General features: G+C 35.5%; 3 protein-coding genes across 4 annotated transcripts; 2 read left to right on the top strand and 1 right to left on the bottom strand.

Moving 5' to 3' along the window:
* The first annotated feature begins 954 nt into the window (after nt 1-954).
* Nucleotides 955-6,902, top strand: LOC111016030 (very-long-chain aldehyde decarbonylase CER1). 2 transcript variants are annotated; one of them, XM_022291269.2, is made up of 9 exons: nt 955-1,112; nt 1,519-1,742; nt 1,868-2,100; nt 3,820-4,039; nt 4,740-5,115; nt 5,712-5,819; nt 5,917-6,201; nt 6,301-6,474; nt 6,628-6,902. In XM_022291269.2, exons 1-9 carry the CDS (start codon nt 1,053-1,055, stop codon nt 6,805-6,807), a joined length of 1,860 nt encoding a protein of 619 aa, XP_022146961.1. In that variant the 5' UTR covers nt 955-1,052; the 3' UTR covers nt 6,808-6,902. The 2 variants fall into 2 exon arrangements, with proteins under 2 accessions (XP_022146961.1, XP_087980310.1); XM_088124184.1 differs by lacking the exon at nt 3,820-4,039 and having other exon boundaries at nt 4,835-5,115.
* Nucleotides 6,903-7,045: 143 nt separating this feature from the next.
* On the top strand, nt 7,046-8,795 carry LOC111016081 (uncharacterized). The gene is made up of 2 exons (XM_022291358.2): nt 7,046-7,460; nt 8,347-8,795. Exons 1-2 carry the CDS (start codon nt 7,281-7,283, stop codon nt 8,740-8,742), a joined length of 576 nt encoding a protein of 191 aa, XP_022147050.1. The 5' UTR covers nt 7,046-7,280; the 3' UTR covers nt 8,743-8,795.
* A 780-nt stretch (nt 8,796-9,575) lies between these two features.
* Nucleotides 9,576-14,062, bottom strand: LOC111016119 (UMP-CMP kinase 3). The gene is made up of 10 exons (XM_022291407.2): nt 13,911-14,062; nt 13,058-13,118; nt 12,792-12,849; nt 12,532-12,649; nt 11,683-11,839; nt 11,478-11,558; nt 11,281-11,388; nt 11,125-11,196; nt 9,946-10,002; nt 9,576-9,807 (listed from the first exon to the last, which is right to left on the bottom strand). The coding sequence occupies exons 2-9, from the start codon at nt 13,088-13,090 to the stop codon at nt 9,994-9,996; spliced, it is 636 nt and encodes a 211-aa protein (XP_022147099.1). The 5' UTR covers nt 13,091-13,118; nt 13,911-14,062; the 3' UTR covers nt 9,576-9,807; nt 9,946-9,993.
* Nucleotides 14,063-14,584: the final 522 nt, after the last annotated feature.

Raw genomic sequence — 14,584 nt, 5'->3', positions numbered from 1 at the left:
AATAATGACGTTGTTAACTTTCCATTATGTTTATGGATAAAAGTATCTTTCAAATTGCGTCAAAAAAAAAAAATATATATATCTATATATCTTTCAAATAGAATAAGCTTACCAATAAGAATTTTTTCCAGCATTATTTTCCTTTGTTACAATAATCACGAAGAGATATTTTTTTAATACAATATGTAGGGTGAATGATCGAACTCACAACTTCTTAGTTTGAGATATATGTTAATTATCGTCGAGCTATGCTGACTTTGACATGAAGAGACGTATTTTTTATAATTATTTTGTGCAATTTAGCTTCAACAACCACCGGAAGGAAAAAATGGTGAAATGAATGTTAATTCCAAAACCATATTGATCTCATATCATAGTTCAAATATTGGTAAATTAAGTTCAAATTTTACAAAGGTTGGATTTTAAATTTAATCTAGAAAATAAATTAATGAGAGAAAAATTAACGAAATTGGTCGTAAATACTTAGATACTTGTTTGTTAGTTAGTAAACTGATCATCATTAAATATTTGACGAAAAAAAGGAAAATAAGATGGTTTTCTATTTTTCAGAACTATCAAATAATTTTTATTGGTTGACACACTATAAAATGAGCGAAGACCATCTTAAGTATCTATTTAAGCGAAATTGACCAATATTATAAAATTACAGTGTGAATAATTGGAGTATAGTGGTCCGCATTTAAATTTATTTACCACTAATTTAGCCTCTTATTATTATTTTTTGAAAAATACTAAGGTCTTTAACAGGTGACAACCACCTCTTTGCAAATGACGTGGAAATATTGACACTTAATTATTTATGTCAATGCTTAGCATAAGATTCGTCTCGGTTAGTGGCTAAGTATTTTTTAAATATATATGTATTTTTTTCTTCTATATATAGAGGTTAAATTACAGATTTGACCTTTATTGTTGATAGTTGGGAATCAGCCATTATAAAAGGGGAGGTGCTTCCGGTAGAGACTGGGCGAAGCGCAAGAAGTGGAAGCCATAATCCAGTGCACTGAGCTTTCGCTTCGACTTCTGCATTCATGGCTTCTACGCCGGGGATTCTCACCGATTGGCCATGGACGCCTCTCGGAAGCTTCAAGGTTTTTCTTTCGCAATCCTTCGCCCTCTCCATTTTACTCTCGCCTCGATCGTACGTCCATGCTCTCAACAAACCGCCATTGTTGATGCATGTGAACCTATATCGTTGTCGTTCTTAGTTCTACGCTGCAGAGCAGTTTCTCTTCTGGACCGATTCTCATGCCTACAATCTGTTTGTGAAAATGAGCATAAGAAATTTCACTAAAATTAAACTTCTGATTGATGATCCACAGCCCTAGATCATCGTTTACTTGATCTGTAGAGTTTCCGTAAATACTTGTGTGCTAGGGATTCGCAGTCGCGCATATTCCAGTGTCTTAATTAGATGTTTGTATTTGTGTTAAATGTTCGGTTGACTGAGATTTTTGTTGAAATCTGAGACTGTATCGTTGCGGATTTTTGGTGCAGTATTTGGTTTTGGCTCCTGGAGTGATTCACAGCATCTACCATTACATAACGAAGGATGAAACAGAGAGAGACATTTCATATCTTCTGATTTTTCCTTTTCTTTTGTGGAGGATGATCCATAGCCAGATATGGATCTCCCTTTCTCGTTATCGAACTGCAAAAGGCACCGCCAGAATCGTCGACAAGAGCCTCGAATTCGAACAAGTTGACAGAGAACGAAATTGGTCACTGTTCCAACTCATTGCTTGCTGCATCAATCGCACTATATTCGAACAATTTCATAAATGAAAATTAAACTAATCTATACAAGTGTGGATTAATTTTTCCTTCGTTTATGTTCTGTGGACAGGGACGACCAAATATTGTTGAGTGGGATCTTATTGTACACAGTAAGCAATGCATTTGCTAAAGCTTCAAACCTTCCTCTGTGGAGGACAGATGGAGTGGTTATTACGTTTTTGCTACACGCAGGTCCGGTGGAGTTTCTATATTACTGGTTTCACAGAGCTCTGCACCATCATTATCTCTATTCTCGCTACCATTCTCACCACCACTCCTCCATTGTTACGGAGCCTATTACCTGTAAGTCATTCCTTCTCACTTTCAAACATTCCCCATATTTAATGGAACTAAAATACTTGCCGATCAATGCTTATTTTGTGGGGATGGCCAGTAAATATGGGAAAATTGGATTGGATGGGTAAGTATTTTAAAAATAGGTATTGATTTCTAATCACCCTTTAGAAAACTTGAGTTTTCTAAACATTCTTGAATACCAAATTACTTTTCTACCCGTCTCCTCTTCTTTACTCCCTCTCTCTCATTTATCTCCCTCTCTCCTCCTTCCCCTCCTCTCTCTTACTCCTTCTCTCTCCTCAATCTCTCTCCTTTCCGAAAATTTTCTTTTCTCTTCCCCTTTTTCATCTTCTCCCCTCCCTCTCTTTTATGATTTTTTATCCTTATTTCTCTTCTCTCCTCCATTTACTTTTTACCCTAATTTTCTGCTATTCTTCCTCTCCCCTTCTCCCTCTTGATTTTTTTTTATTTCTTCAACTTCCTCTCTGTGACTCCATTATTGGACCTCAAAATTAAAACAAGACAAAGAAAAACTTCTCACTCTCGCTCTCTCGCTCTCGATCTCACTCTCTCGCTCTCAGTCGGCAGACAAAGAAAAACCTCTCGCTCTCGATCTCGCTCTCTCGCTCTCGATCTCACTCTCTCGCTCTCGGTCGGCTTGTTCGCACTGGAATCCGACAATGGTACTGATGGCGGCAAGCTTCTGCAGCAGTCGATCTTGGTGGAGCGTGTATGAAGGTGTAGATGAAGGACATGGATCACGATGGGTAGAGGGGGTGGAGAATATGGAAGGATAAAGAGAAAGGGGGCGTGGGTAGAAGAAGAAAGAGAAAGAGGAGAGAGAGAAGGGGGTATGGGTAGAAGAGAAAGAAAGTTTTTGGGAAGAGAAATAATAACAAGGAGAGAGAAAAGTGAGAAGTAAGAGAGAGGAGGGAAAGGAAGAGAGAAGGAGTAAGAGAGAGGGGTAGGATAGGAAAGTAATTTGGAAGGAAAAAATGTCTAGAAAACCTAGTTTTTTAAACTAGAAATCAATACTCCCTTTTTAAAGTGCCTATTCATTACAATTTTCCCCAGTAAATATTTGACATTTGACCATTAAGAGATAGAAAAACAAAAACAAAAATTTATTTTAAAATATAACTGAGTTGTCAAATATTTAATATATTTAATATTGGAGTAGGCAAGAAGGTGGGTATTGATTGATAAACAGAGAACTTGCATTACACAAGTACTAGTTAAGTGATAATTAACACTGATTTTTGACAAAGGTTATAAGTTCAAATCTTCGACCCATAAACACAAACACAGTAACCAAATTTTCATAATTGTTTCTTTTGTTTTTTTTATATTTTTTATTGAAAAAAACAAACAAAAGTTTGTTTGGTAATTTCTAGTTCTTTAAAATCTTAAAATTAAAAAAAAAAGTAAAATTTCCATATGAAAATTAATCCTTTAAAATTCAATATTCAAATTTTGTGTTTTATATTTATTTTGCCTTTCGTAATTCAAGAATATAAAATAATTGTTTTGAATTTTTTTTTTTGGTTTCCAAATTTTTTTTAAGGTAAAAAAAATTAAAAAATGTTTTATAATATTTAAAGTTGTTGAAACTTGAAATTGATTTGAAACGTAATGTAAAAAAGGTAGAAAATGGTAAAAAGAAAAATTGAGTTGAGAAAAATGAAATGATAGAAAGGTATATGAGTTGTTGTTTGATTTACGCAGCTGTGATTCATCCATTTGGGGAGGTGATAGCATATTACATTCTGTTCGACATTCCAATGATGGCGGCAGTGTGGAGTGGAACTATGTCGGTGGCAGCCTATTTTCTTTATATTTCTTACGTTGACTTCATGAACTACATGGGCCATTGCAACTTCGAGTTCATCCCTACTTCTATCTTCACTCTCTTTCCTCCTCTCAAGTATCTCATGTATACTCCATCGTAAGTCTCTCTCTCTCTCTCTCTCTCTACATTTAAAATTTAAGGAAAAAAAAACTAATACGTCGTACGATTATACGGTTGTCTTGTGAGTTTAATCGAAGTGCACGTAGGTTGACCCGAATATTTATGGATATTAATACTGTTAATGTTGATGTTGTAAATGTGCTGATATAATAGTTTATGGGTTTGACAAATATGGTTAGTTGAAAAATATAATTGGTTGAGTTTTAAAGTACTATTTTGATTGAGAAATTGAAAGAAGTTGGGGCTAATAATGTTGCGGAGGGTAGCCAAGTAATTAGATTTTTATGCATACTTTGGTTACTGGTCAAAGTAGAGATATATCTTATGAGCTTTCTTCTTTTATTTTTATTTTTTAAATTTTTTTCTCAAAAGATACTTATTTGATTAAAAAGATAATGAATATAAAATTAATGATAGTGATTACTTGTTATCTTGAATAACTCCTTTCAAAAAAATCCTAGAAGCATTGAGGTCTTTTAAATAAACTGATGATTTATTAGATACAAAATGGAAAATTACTAGACATTTGATCTTTTAGGCACAATGGGATTAAATTAGTAATTTAACCCATTTCTTAAATATATAATTATTTTTTAATTGTTTTTAATAATAAAAATAAAAATAATTGCTTTTAACATTTGAGAAAGAAAAAATGAAAATTATAAAATAATTACAGGTTTCACTCGTTGCATCACACGCAATTCCGAACCAACTACTCGCTGTTTATGCCCTTTTACGATTACATCTACGGCACATTTGACAATTCTTCAGATGCTCTCTACCAAAACTCTCTCAAAAGAGAGGAAGAAATTGCTGACGTGGTTCATCTGACTCATCTCACCACTCCCGAATCCATCTATCATCTACGGCTAGGATTTGCCACGCTGGCCTCCAGGCCCCACAGCTCCACGTGGTATCTGTGGTTGCTGTCACCCGTCACGATGGGGTCCATGCTGCTGACCTGGATTTATGGCCGCACAATTGTCACTGAACGCAACCAATTTGAGAAGCTCAAGATGCAAACGTGGGCCATCCCCAAGTATAACGTTCAGGTGACATTAACCACAAAAAATGTTTTGGGTTGAATTGAAGCACTTCTGGATTGCTTCATACTCCAAAAGTACTCTTTGTCTACTTCTAAAACACTTTTTATTATCCTGCTAAATTTATTAAGAAAAAATTGAGGTAAAATTATAGATTTAGTTTTTGTACCTTCTAATAGATGCCCATTGAACTTTAAAATATGTCTAATAGATATTGAAGCTTTTTAATTTTTGTATCTTTAGCTAATAGATTAACTTTTTAAATTTTGTGTCAAGTATCTGAATTTGAATTTTTGTGTCTAATAGATATTTGTCCTATTCGATATTGTATAAAATTTTCATAAAAAGACAAAATTAAAAAAATTTAGAGTCTTATTAGAAAATGCATCCGTTAATTTAAGAAAAAAAATAGAACATACTGAGATTTTTAAGACAAATCTGAAAGATTTACTAGAGACTTTTTTAATTCAAGAACTTAAATTTAAGAATCTATTTTACAGTTTTATACAATATTACAAAGTTTATAATTTCACTCTTAATCTTGATATATGATATTATACTACAGTTTGATTTGGAACTGATGGAGCTTGAACCCATTTGTGCAGTACTCGCTTGAATTGCAAACCGAATCAATAAACAGCTTGATTGAAGAAGCCATAATCAAGGCAGACCAAAAGGGCTGTAAAGTCTTAACTTTAGGCCTTCTGAATCAGGCAAACCAATAAGTCATTTAATTTCCTAAAAAATAACAAATTCCTAATCATAAAGATTGAGCTAACAAACAAATTTATATGCAAAATTATTTTGCAGGGAGAGGAGCTGAACAAAAATGGAGGGATTTATGTACAGAGAAACCCTAAACTAAGAGTGAGGGTGGTGGATGGGAGTAGCCTGGCTGTGGGTATAGTGCTGAATAGCATCCCTAAATTTGGCACCCAAATTCTCCTCACAGGCAAATTTACAAAAGTGGCCTTTGCCCTTTATCATTCCCTCTCCAAAAGAGGCATTCAAATTGCTGTGTTGCATCAACAACACTACAAACAACTCAAAAAGTTTGAAGGCAACCCAGTCCTTTCAAAAGGCCAATCTCCAAATGTGACTTCCAAAATTCCATCAGCTCTCTCCATCATTCACTTGTTTTGTTTTAGATTGCATAAGAAAAAAGTTCATAAAAACAAATAAAACATTATGCAGATATGGTTGGTGGGAGATGGACTTACCGATGAAGAACAGCTGAAGGCTCCAAAAGGAACCACTTTCATTCCCTTCTCTCAGTTCCCTCCAAAGGCTGTACGTAAAGACTGCTTCTACCACTGCACACCTGCAATGAGGGCCCCTCCTTCCCTCCACAATCTGCACACTTGCGAGGTATGCACTCTTGATAAAACTCGAACAGAGTCGTATCGTATAATTTTTAGAATTGAAAGATTATATACATATAAAAAAGTTAGACGCTTTATAATCCACATCTTTGCAAACATTCTATACTTAAACTAAGTAAACTTTAAATTATTGTTGTAGAACTGGTTGGCGAGACGAGTGATGAGCGCATGGCGCATCGCTGGGGTGGTGCACGCAATGGAAGGGTGGACGGAGCATGAGTGTGGCTCTACAATGTCCGATATCGAGCAAGTCTGGGAAGCAACCCTTCGATGCGGGTTTCAGCCCCTAACCACACCCACGGCCTATGGCTCCCTATAGTTTCTAGTTTTATGTCCACAGACGTGTGTTAATGTGTGAGTTTGAGCTACTTTTGGTGTTTGTGTGGTAATAAAACTACGGTGGTTTGTTTTCCAGATTACTAGGGCTGATTACAATAACCTAAAGTCAAGGAAGTTTCATATAATTCAAAGATATATGGAAAATTCAGTGGAAGATATATAATGTGTGACTCAAGATTATGTACCAAATGTAAATGATACAAAAGACCATAATATATATAGAATAAATCATGTATTCAACAGAACATCAACACACACGTGTGACGAGTGTGTGTATTTCTCAGAGATCATAAGCATATTAAAAAATAAATGAACCACATAATTAAGACACTGCCACGTAAGCAAAACAAGCTCTATTAGAGGATTTCTCTCTTATGGAATAATGTATAAGCAAAGAAAGTCTTACCAGTGGGAGTTGAAGCGAATCCTGGAGAGCAAACTGCGACTGTGGAAATGTTGAGCTTAACAATTCCCGAGCCATTGTCGTCGTCAGCTTCTGCTCTTCGACCCTCCGCCAGATTACTTACAGGTTTCATTCAGAAACCCACTTCTCTTTCATGGCCGTCTTCTTTTCCCAAGCTCTGCATCTCCTTCGACGCCATTGCAGCACCTCCATTTTCCACGCACGATAGAGTACGCCTTCTCTCTTTTACTCAAGTTTCGGCCACGCATTTCCCAATCTTCCCGCAATAAAATTTCTTTCTTCATATAATACAATCACGTTTTCGAAGAAGGATGGAAATTCTTCGAAACCCAGCGCGAATACTACTTCGCCAACGATCGCTGACAAATTATGTCGAGTTGTTTGTCCTTTTTTTTTTCCCGAAGAACGTGGCATTCGAACTCCATAGACTGTTTTGATGGACGCCCTTTCGGACTATGCAGCCATGGTGTTCGATGAAATGTCTAGTCGAATTGATTCTTCCATCGACGAAGTGTCTAATCTGTGTTCTCACCACTATAATTGAAAATTGGCGTCAACACCTACTAAACAAGTCGTTGAATCGCATCATGACCTACAAATTTTCTATTTCTAGTTTTAATAATCGAGTAAGAAAAGGGATTTTCAAGAAGGGAAAAGGTTCTCTGTCTAAGATTTCATTGCAGTAGAATTATGGCAACTGAAACCGAATTCTTCTAAAGGAATGGACGGGAGAGAAAAAGAGAGAAATAATGGAAACTAGAAGTTTTTTCAGCATTAATCACTTGTGAGTCTTATGGGTTCTTGAGGCATGACAGGTCATTCGATACTAAAAATGTAAGTTCTTTCCATGGATTAATGCTCGAAATCAGATTCAAATGTTACAGCTAAATATATGTTTGAAACCATAAGTATAGGTCAGCGAACTATTTAGAAGTTTTAGAACAGACTAAGATGCCAATGACGGATAATCTTTAGATTAAGGTTTAGATACTAAGGCATGCAAGTTTAGGGCCAAACTATAGCTTATTCCACATTTTAATCATCAAAGAAGAAATTACATTACCCAGCTTAATTATGACTTGTATTCGTCTGTAGAATTCTTTCATTCGAGCAGCCTGGACACGAAGATCTCGAGGAGAAGCTGCAAAAAGACCGAACAGGAAATCATGGAAGCAAAGAACAGATATGTACATGAGACCATTTGTTTTGGATGTTTTCTTTTCGAGGAGGTTCATCCATGCCAAAGTGATGCATCGAGCAACAAGCAAAGTGGTATCGGCAGCAAGTACCAATTCCAAGGATTTAAGGTATTCATTACCATCACCTACTGATGACAATGCATGCCGGATTATAGGGAACATAATTGCAGAGAGATGTAAAGAAGCTGATGTATTTGTAATGTCTTATGAGCCTCCAAAGAGTGAAAGAATTGAAGGGAAAATTGAGATTGTCATTGACACCATTAAGGAGAATGGTATCCTATTCGTCTAGGCAAAGGCTATCTATCTGCACCCTCATCTAATAACTATGTCTCATTTTTTCTATCTATCCGCTCGCACATTCATCTCCCCATACTCATCAAAGAAGTATCGTCTCAAATTGTTCTCCTTATACTAGGGTGTTCGTGGTTCGGTTTGAGAGCGAAAGTGAAATCAAACCAAATTTAAACAAAACTAAAGTTTGTGTACAAACCACACCGAACCGAACTGCAAGCTGGCGGTTTGGTTTGCAGTTTTACAAGCAAATGAGCAGGTTGCAAGTGTTTCGTGATTAAGGCTAGCGGGTGGCGTGAATCGTGAGTGCCAACCAAAAAGGCATGACAGGGGAGGGAACATGCCATACTAGGGATTTGGCTTAGAGGATTGAGATTGAATGGCAAATTTCAGTTTAAAAATTGTGATAAACCGAACCAAGCGAGGAACTGCATAAATCAAAAAACGTTCGGTATGACCTTTTTCTTTTGTTGGTTTTGTCGATTTCGGTATGCACCCCTACCTTGCATTATCGTTCCATTTTTTTCCTATCTGTGCGCAAATTAGCCTTCCTTATACTATACTCATAAAAAAGAACGACCATCTCAAATTGGTTTCCTTACACTCATCAATTTTTCCCCTTCAATTGAGATGCAATACGAGGATCTACTGGTGAATCCGTCTCTTTATTTATGTGTAAGCTGCCAAAAGAAAGTTACATATTGAAATGACTCTACTTATATCTGCCAAAAAATGGCTGAGGTTATCTAGCTTTAACATTAATATTAATATTGAAAATAAGAGGTGGCGATGGGATGGGGCGATGCACTGTAGAGAAGAACACTGCTGATCAAAGATCAATAGTAGAACCAAGCCTATATTGTTTAAATCAATGGATACAATAATCTCAATGAGAAGAATATAGAGACATAGACCTCTTTCGTAAGCTGCACACGGACTTGCTACTTACTATTATTACAAATTTTAGTAACAAAGTACAGTAACAATAATAAGAATATGGTTGACTCCTTGTATGAAATAGAACCTAAACATCCAACTCTGATGCAGCCACCAAAATCAATACCTACCAATACAAAAGCATAAAAAAGAAATTAGAAAAAACACGGAGTTGAAGCTCCCAAAATCTTAAGAGTGGGAAAAGCCCTTTTTGCTCTCCAAATGATTAAAAGCTGATATGCGATATTTGTGATTACAATCTTACCTCAAAGCAGATATTTCACGCAAAACTAATCGGAAATTAATCTTCAGTCTAGTCAGCCTGCAACAAGCACACCACACCGACATCAGTAGCCATGGGATGCCAGAATGTATTATGAATAGCAATGTAGAAAATGAGCAAATTATGGGCGTGTGGATAAACATGACTACCACTTTCATACTTCGTAGATGAATGGTTTAGAAATCAAAAAATACTTTTTGACCACTGTATTTGTATCTAAAGGTCACGAAATTAACAGCCACATTATGACAATAACTTTTAATGATCTCTAATGAATGCATATGGCTTCTGTGCACTAGCCACAAGGTCAAAAGGCAACAGTCTAACACGTAAAGATTCAGTGCCACAAAAGGTGAAACTGCCAACTGCTAGGGCAACAGAAGAGCAACCGGGCATAGAAGTATAATCCATATGGTTCAAGGGGAGGCATCGTATGAACACTTCTTTGTCTTTTTCTCTGGAATGGTAACTTTTATATTTGAACATCAATATTTTCATACATACAGATCATAATTTATTAAATGATCTAGAACCATACAGAAATCATAAACCCTCCTAACATGTCTCTCATCGCCAACAGTAAGGCCTAAGTTCCAGCTCCAAATAAGAAATTGCTCACTTTTTCTTTCTACCCACATGACTTCTCATTATTTTCTTTCCTTCCAATACACAAATAACTCGGTCTGTTTAAATTAAACATTTCTGTACTGTGTATGCAACATATAATCATATATTTCAAAAGCATCAGCATAATGAATAATTTTGTTCACATAATTATCAATAATATATTTAATTAAGTAGTAGATAATCAATAATTATAAATATTTTTTTCATATGAAAGAAATTAACAGAAGAGAGAAACAACCTAACAGGCTGAAAGGAAATGGGGATCAGGAGTCCATGAGCCAAAAAGGAGAGATAATAAAGGTATAAATGGACGAGGAAAGTAAGAATGCTCAATTAGAAGCAATATATGATACATGGTCATAAAAATTAAACAGAAGAATTTAGACCAAAAGAATTTAACTAAATATTTAAAAATTGAGTACATAATTCCAAATCACATTCTATAAAACCAACAAATAGAGGTCCATTAATAGTCAAATGCTAGATGTGTTAATGGGGAAAAAAAGTCTGCATAGCATATCAACAGAACTTTACCTTTTCATTTTTTGGAGTAAAAACAGCTTTAACCGATTCAAAAACCTCTTCAATAGGCCTCGCAGCATCGATCTAAGAAGAGTAGAACATGATTCAAAATTTAAAATTAAAAGGGACGCTAAAATGTACTGAAGTCGGAAGAGAAAGAATCGGCACCTTACGAACTTTCCCTTTGGATTCATAGTAGCTAACCACAGGAATACTAGACTCCAAGAAAACCCTAAATCGTTTCCTAATTGTTTCAATGTTGTCATCCACTCTTCCCTGGATCAAATACATAAAGGGAATTCATAACGTGAACATAAATTTTCAAATAACAGATTTAAGTACAAGAGAAATTTATCACTTCGCACCTCATTCCTACTCAACAGGCGCCTCTCCATCTCTTCCTCATGACAATCAAAGAACAGGACCAGATATGGCTCAATTCCGGTCTGCAAAGCATCAATGAAATACACAGTTGAAGCAAGCAAACATAACTACTAGCTTGGATTGTACAACAACCTCATATTAATTTTAAAAAGAACTAAGCTCGGAGCAAGGAGAAAAATGGCTTACAACAGCTTCAAATGCAGCACGATTTTCCTCATTACGAGGGAATCCATCAATGAGAAATTTGCTGTTACCACTTTGCTCCATTGCTCGTTGAAGAAGCTTTATGGTGACCTCTGAAGGAACAATCTTCCCTTCTTTAATCATGTTTTGAATCATTGTGCTACAAAAATAAAATGGTAGGATCAGCAGATAAATAGATAACCTGTCAGTGTCGATGATAATGTATAGTTTTCTTAAAAAGAAAACAAAGCATAAGATTTAGAAGATAATATATGGAAAGGCAAGCATTCACATTTAGAAAAAAAAAAAACCAGTACTGGAAGAAAGAAAACTGAATTATTAACTTAGATGTAAACCCTCAAGGACAAATGCCCAACTCCTTCCAAATCCAAATATAATGCAGGGATGTTAAAAGACTATTAACTCAAAAAATAATCCAAAAATTTTTAACCACAAATGATATGCTAGAGAAGATGCCAAAAAGGAGACTTGTTCAATTTTAGGTATTAATACCACAATAATCCAGATAGTGCTAGACATATTGCAAAAACAGCAATCACTTTTTTCTACATAAATCTTTCAGGTTATAAAATTAAGTAGTATAGGGTTAAGATTCAATTTATAGTAGTCTATTCAATTCTAGGTAGTACGACTCAATAATATGCTGCTGACATCTAGCACAAATAGGAATTCATAAGAAATTCAAAATTTCCTTAAGTTTAGAAATGAGACAGATAGAAGCCATGGAATTCTCAAACTTTGGCAACTATGCATAAATAAACAAATAAATAAAGATTCAATGAAAAGCCTATTCAAGTCTTGGCAACATATGTACGAGTACATGATTCATACCCATTCTCTGAACCAGATTTGATCTCTGCCCGGAGAAGATCGCCAGCACTAAGATGAGAGTACCCAAAGTGTTCGATAATATTTGCACATTGAGTACCCTTGCCACTACCTGGCCCACCTGGTTATTAGAAAAACCAACTACCACTCAGTACCCAAAACAAAATTTAGCATAAATAAAATAAAGGAACTTGGAAATAAGAACCTATGAACTCATTTAATATTTGAAATATCATAACTTGACTCATGAAGAGTATACTCACCCAAAACAAAGACAACTGTAGGCTTCTTCTCAGCTAAGCTTCCATTAGTTTCCTGTAACTGCATTTTAACCATATACAAAATTGTTTAAAATTTAGATCAGAACAAGATGTACTAAAATCTCAGAGTCAAATAATTTATTAAAGAATTAAGCAAAAATAACATCCCCACATAACTTGTGTCCAAAAAAATAATAAAATGGAGATTCTTATCTTTCAATTGACATCAATTTCCTCAATATATAATTAAAAACATAGTCCAATTATACCTTGATTGGAGCAGCATCAACGACAGTCCCCATTATACTGACTTAGAAATGAACTCACTATCTACATAGCCAGACAAAAATATGTCAAAACCAGGTTTCAGCACTCAAACAAGGAGGAGAGAGCTGGAAAGATAATAGCGTGATATGATTTTCATGCTATAAAAGTAAAAGATAAGTCGGAAGAACATTAGGCTGGATTTATAAAATGTTAAACCTGAACGTGATGCAATCATATTTCCTTAATCTATATATTCTCTAAACTCTCGGAACATAGGAAAAAAAATAAACTGAAATCTTCGAAATTTTAATATGACTATCAACTTTCATCGAATTTTTGCAGATCCAATATGCATGACCTTGGCTATCCATTCGGACAAAGAAAAACTCGGGAAAATACAGTAGTAGACTTCAGGATCTGGAAGGAAATAAAAGCATGCACTGTCGCACAACATTCATAAGGATATAGTACCGTCAATGAAGATAAGAAAAAGAACAAAGAACAACATCGTAATAGTTTAGAGAACGAAATGCAATCCAATAATTAAAGACTTGGCCATTCATTGTTAAATTTCCATTCATTGCCTGCCAGAAAAATGGCGGCAAAACTTTTCAAAGCCAGATCTAAGCGAGTTAACCCGAAACGAACTAGTATCCGAAGAGAAAACAGAGGAAAACCCTGAGGAGCTAAAATTTCTGTATCCTCCACTCGATTTCAGGGAAAATACAGTTGGATCGAAGCGGAAACAGGTTACGAGAAATAAAAGCGGAAAGTGGATGGCAATGCAGAGATCAGAGAAGAAGAAATGCAATTAAAGCGAACAGTATGGAAAATTGAAGAGATCAAGATTCTTACAGTTGAAAGGAGAGCGCGCGCGGGAGCGAGAGAGGGAGAGATCCGAGGAGGAGGGAAAACGCGGAAGTAAGCGGACGCGGTGGTGGCTCGTTAAATAGAGACTCGATTGACCGTAGGAATGGCAACGTAAGTGGTGCCTTAAAATGAGCGTTACGGTCGGTGGGGGGCATTCATGTGATTTCCTCTCTTTTTTTTTTCTTTTATATATATATAATTTTTTAGAGGTCGCGTAATCGCAACGGCTACGGCCTTCTTTCCATTTTCTCCGTTGGTTCTTTGAGTAAATTCTAAGGGGGCCACCGTTTGGATTTGGATCGCATTAAATATATTTTTCTATTTAATAAGAAACGAAACATCAAACTAAAATTTGAGAAGACCAACTGAAATTACATTAAATCATAAATGTGCTGCTTCAAGCAGCAGCAGGAACAAAGAAGAGAGAGAGAGAGAGAAAAAAAAATTAACAAATTTATTTGGTTTGATTTAATAATTTAATAAATTTATTTGGTTTGATTTAAGATTAAAGTTACCTTACCTTGAATTTGATTCCTTTGAAAAAAAATAGTTGACCTAACAGAAATTATATACTCCCTCGGAATAAGTAAATCCACCCTCCAAAACGAGCATAACTCAGCGCAATTGGCATATACCTCAAATCAAGAGGTTGTGAGTTC

The sequence above is a fragment of the Momordica charantia genome (assembly GCF_013281855.1).
Source record: "Momordica charantia cultivar OHB3-1 chromosome 5 unlocalized genomic scaffold, Mcharantia_2.0 BLBB01000005.1, whole genome shotgun sequence".
NCBI classification, from domain to species: Eukaryota; Viridiplantae; Streptophyta; class Magnoliopsida; order Cucurbitales; family Cucurbitaceae; genus Momordica; species Momordica charantia.
The sequence above is the reverse complement of the archived record's forward strand: the minus strand, read 5'-3'. Positions and strand labels throughout refer to the sequence as shown.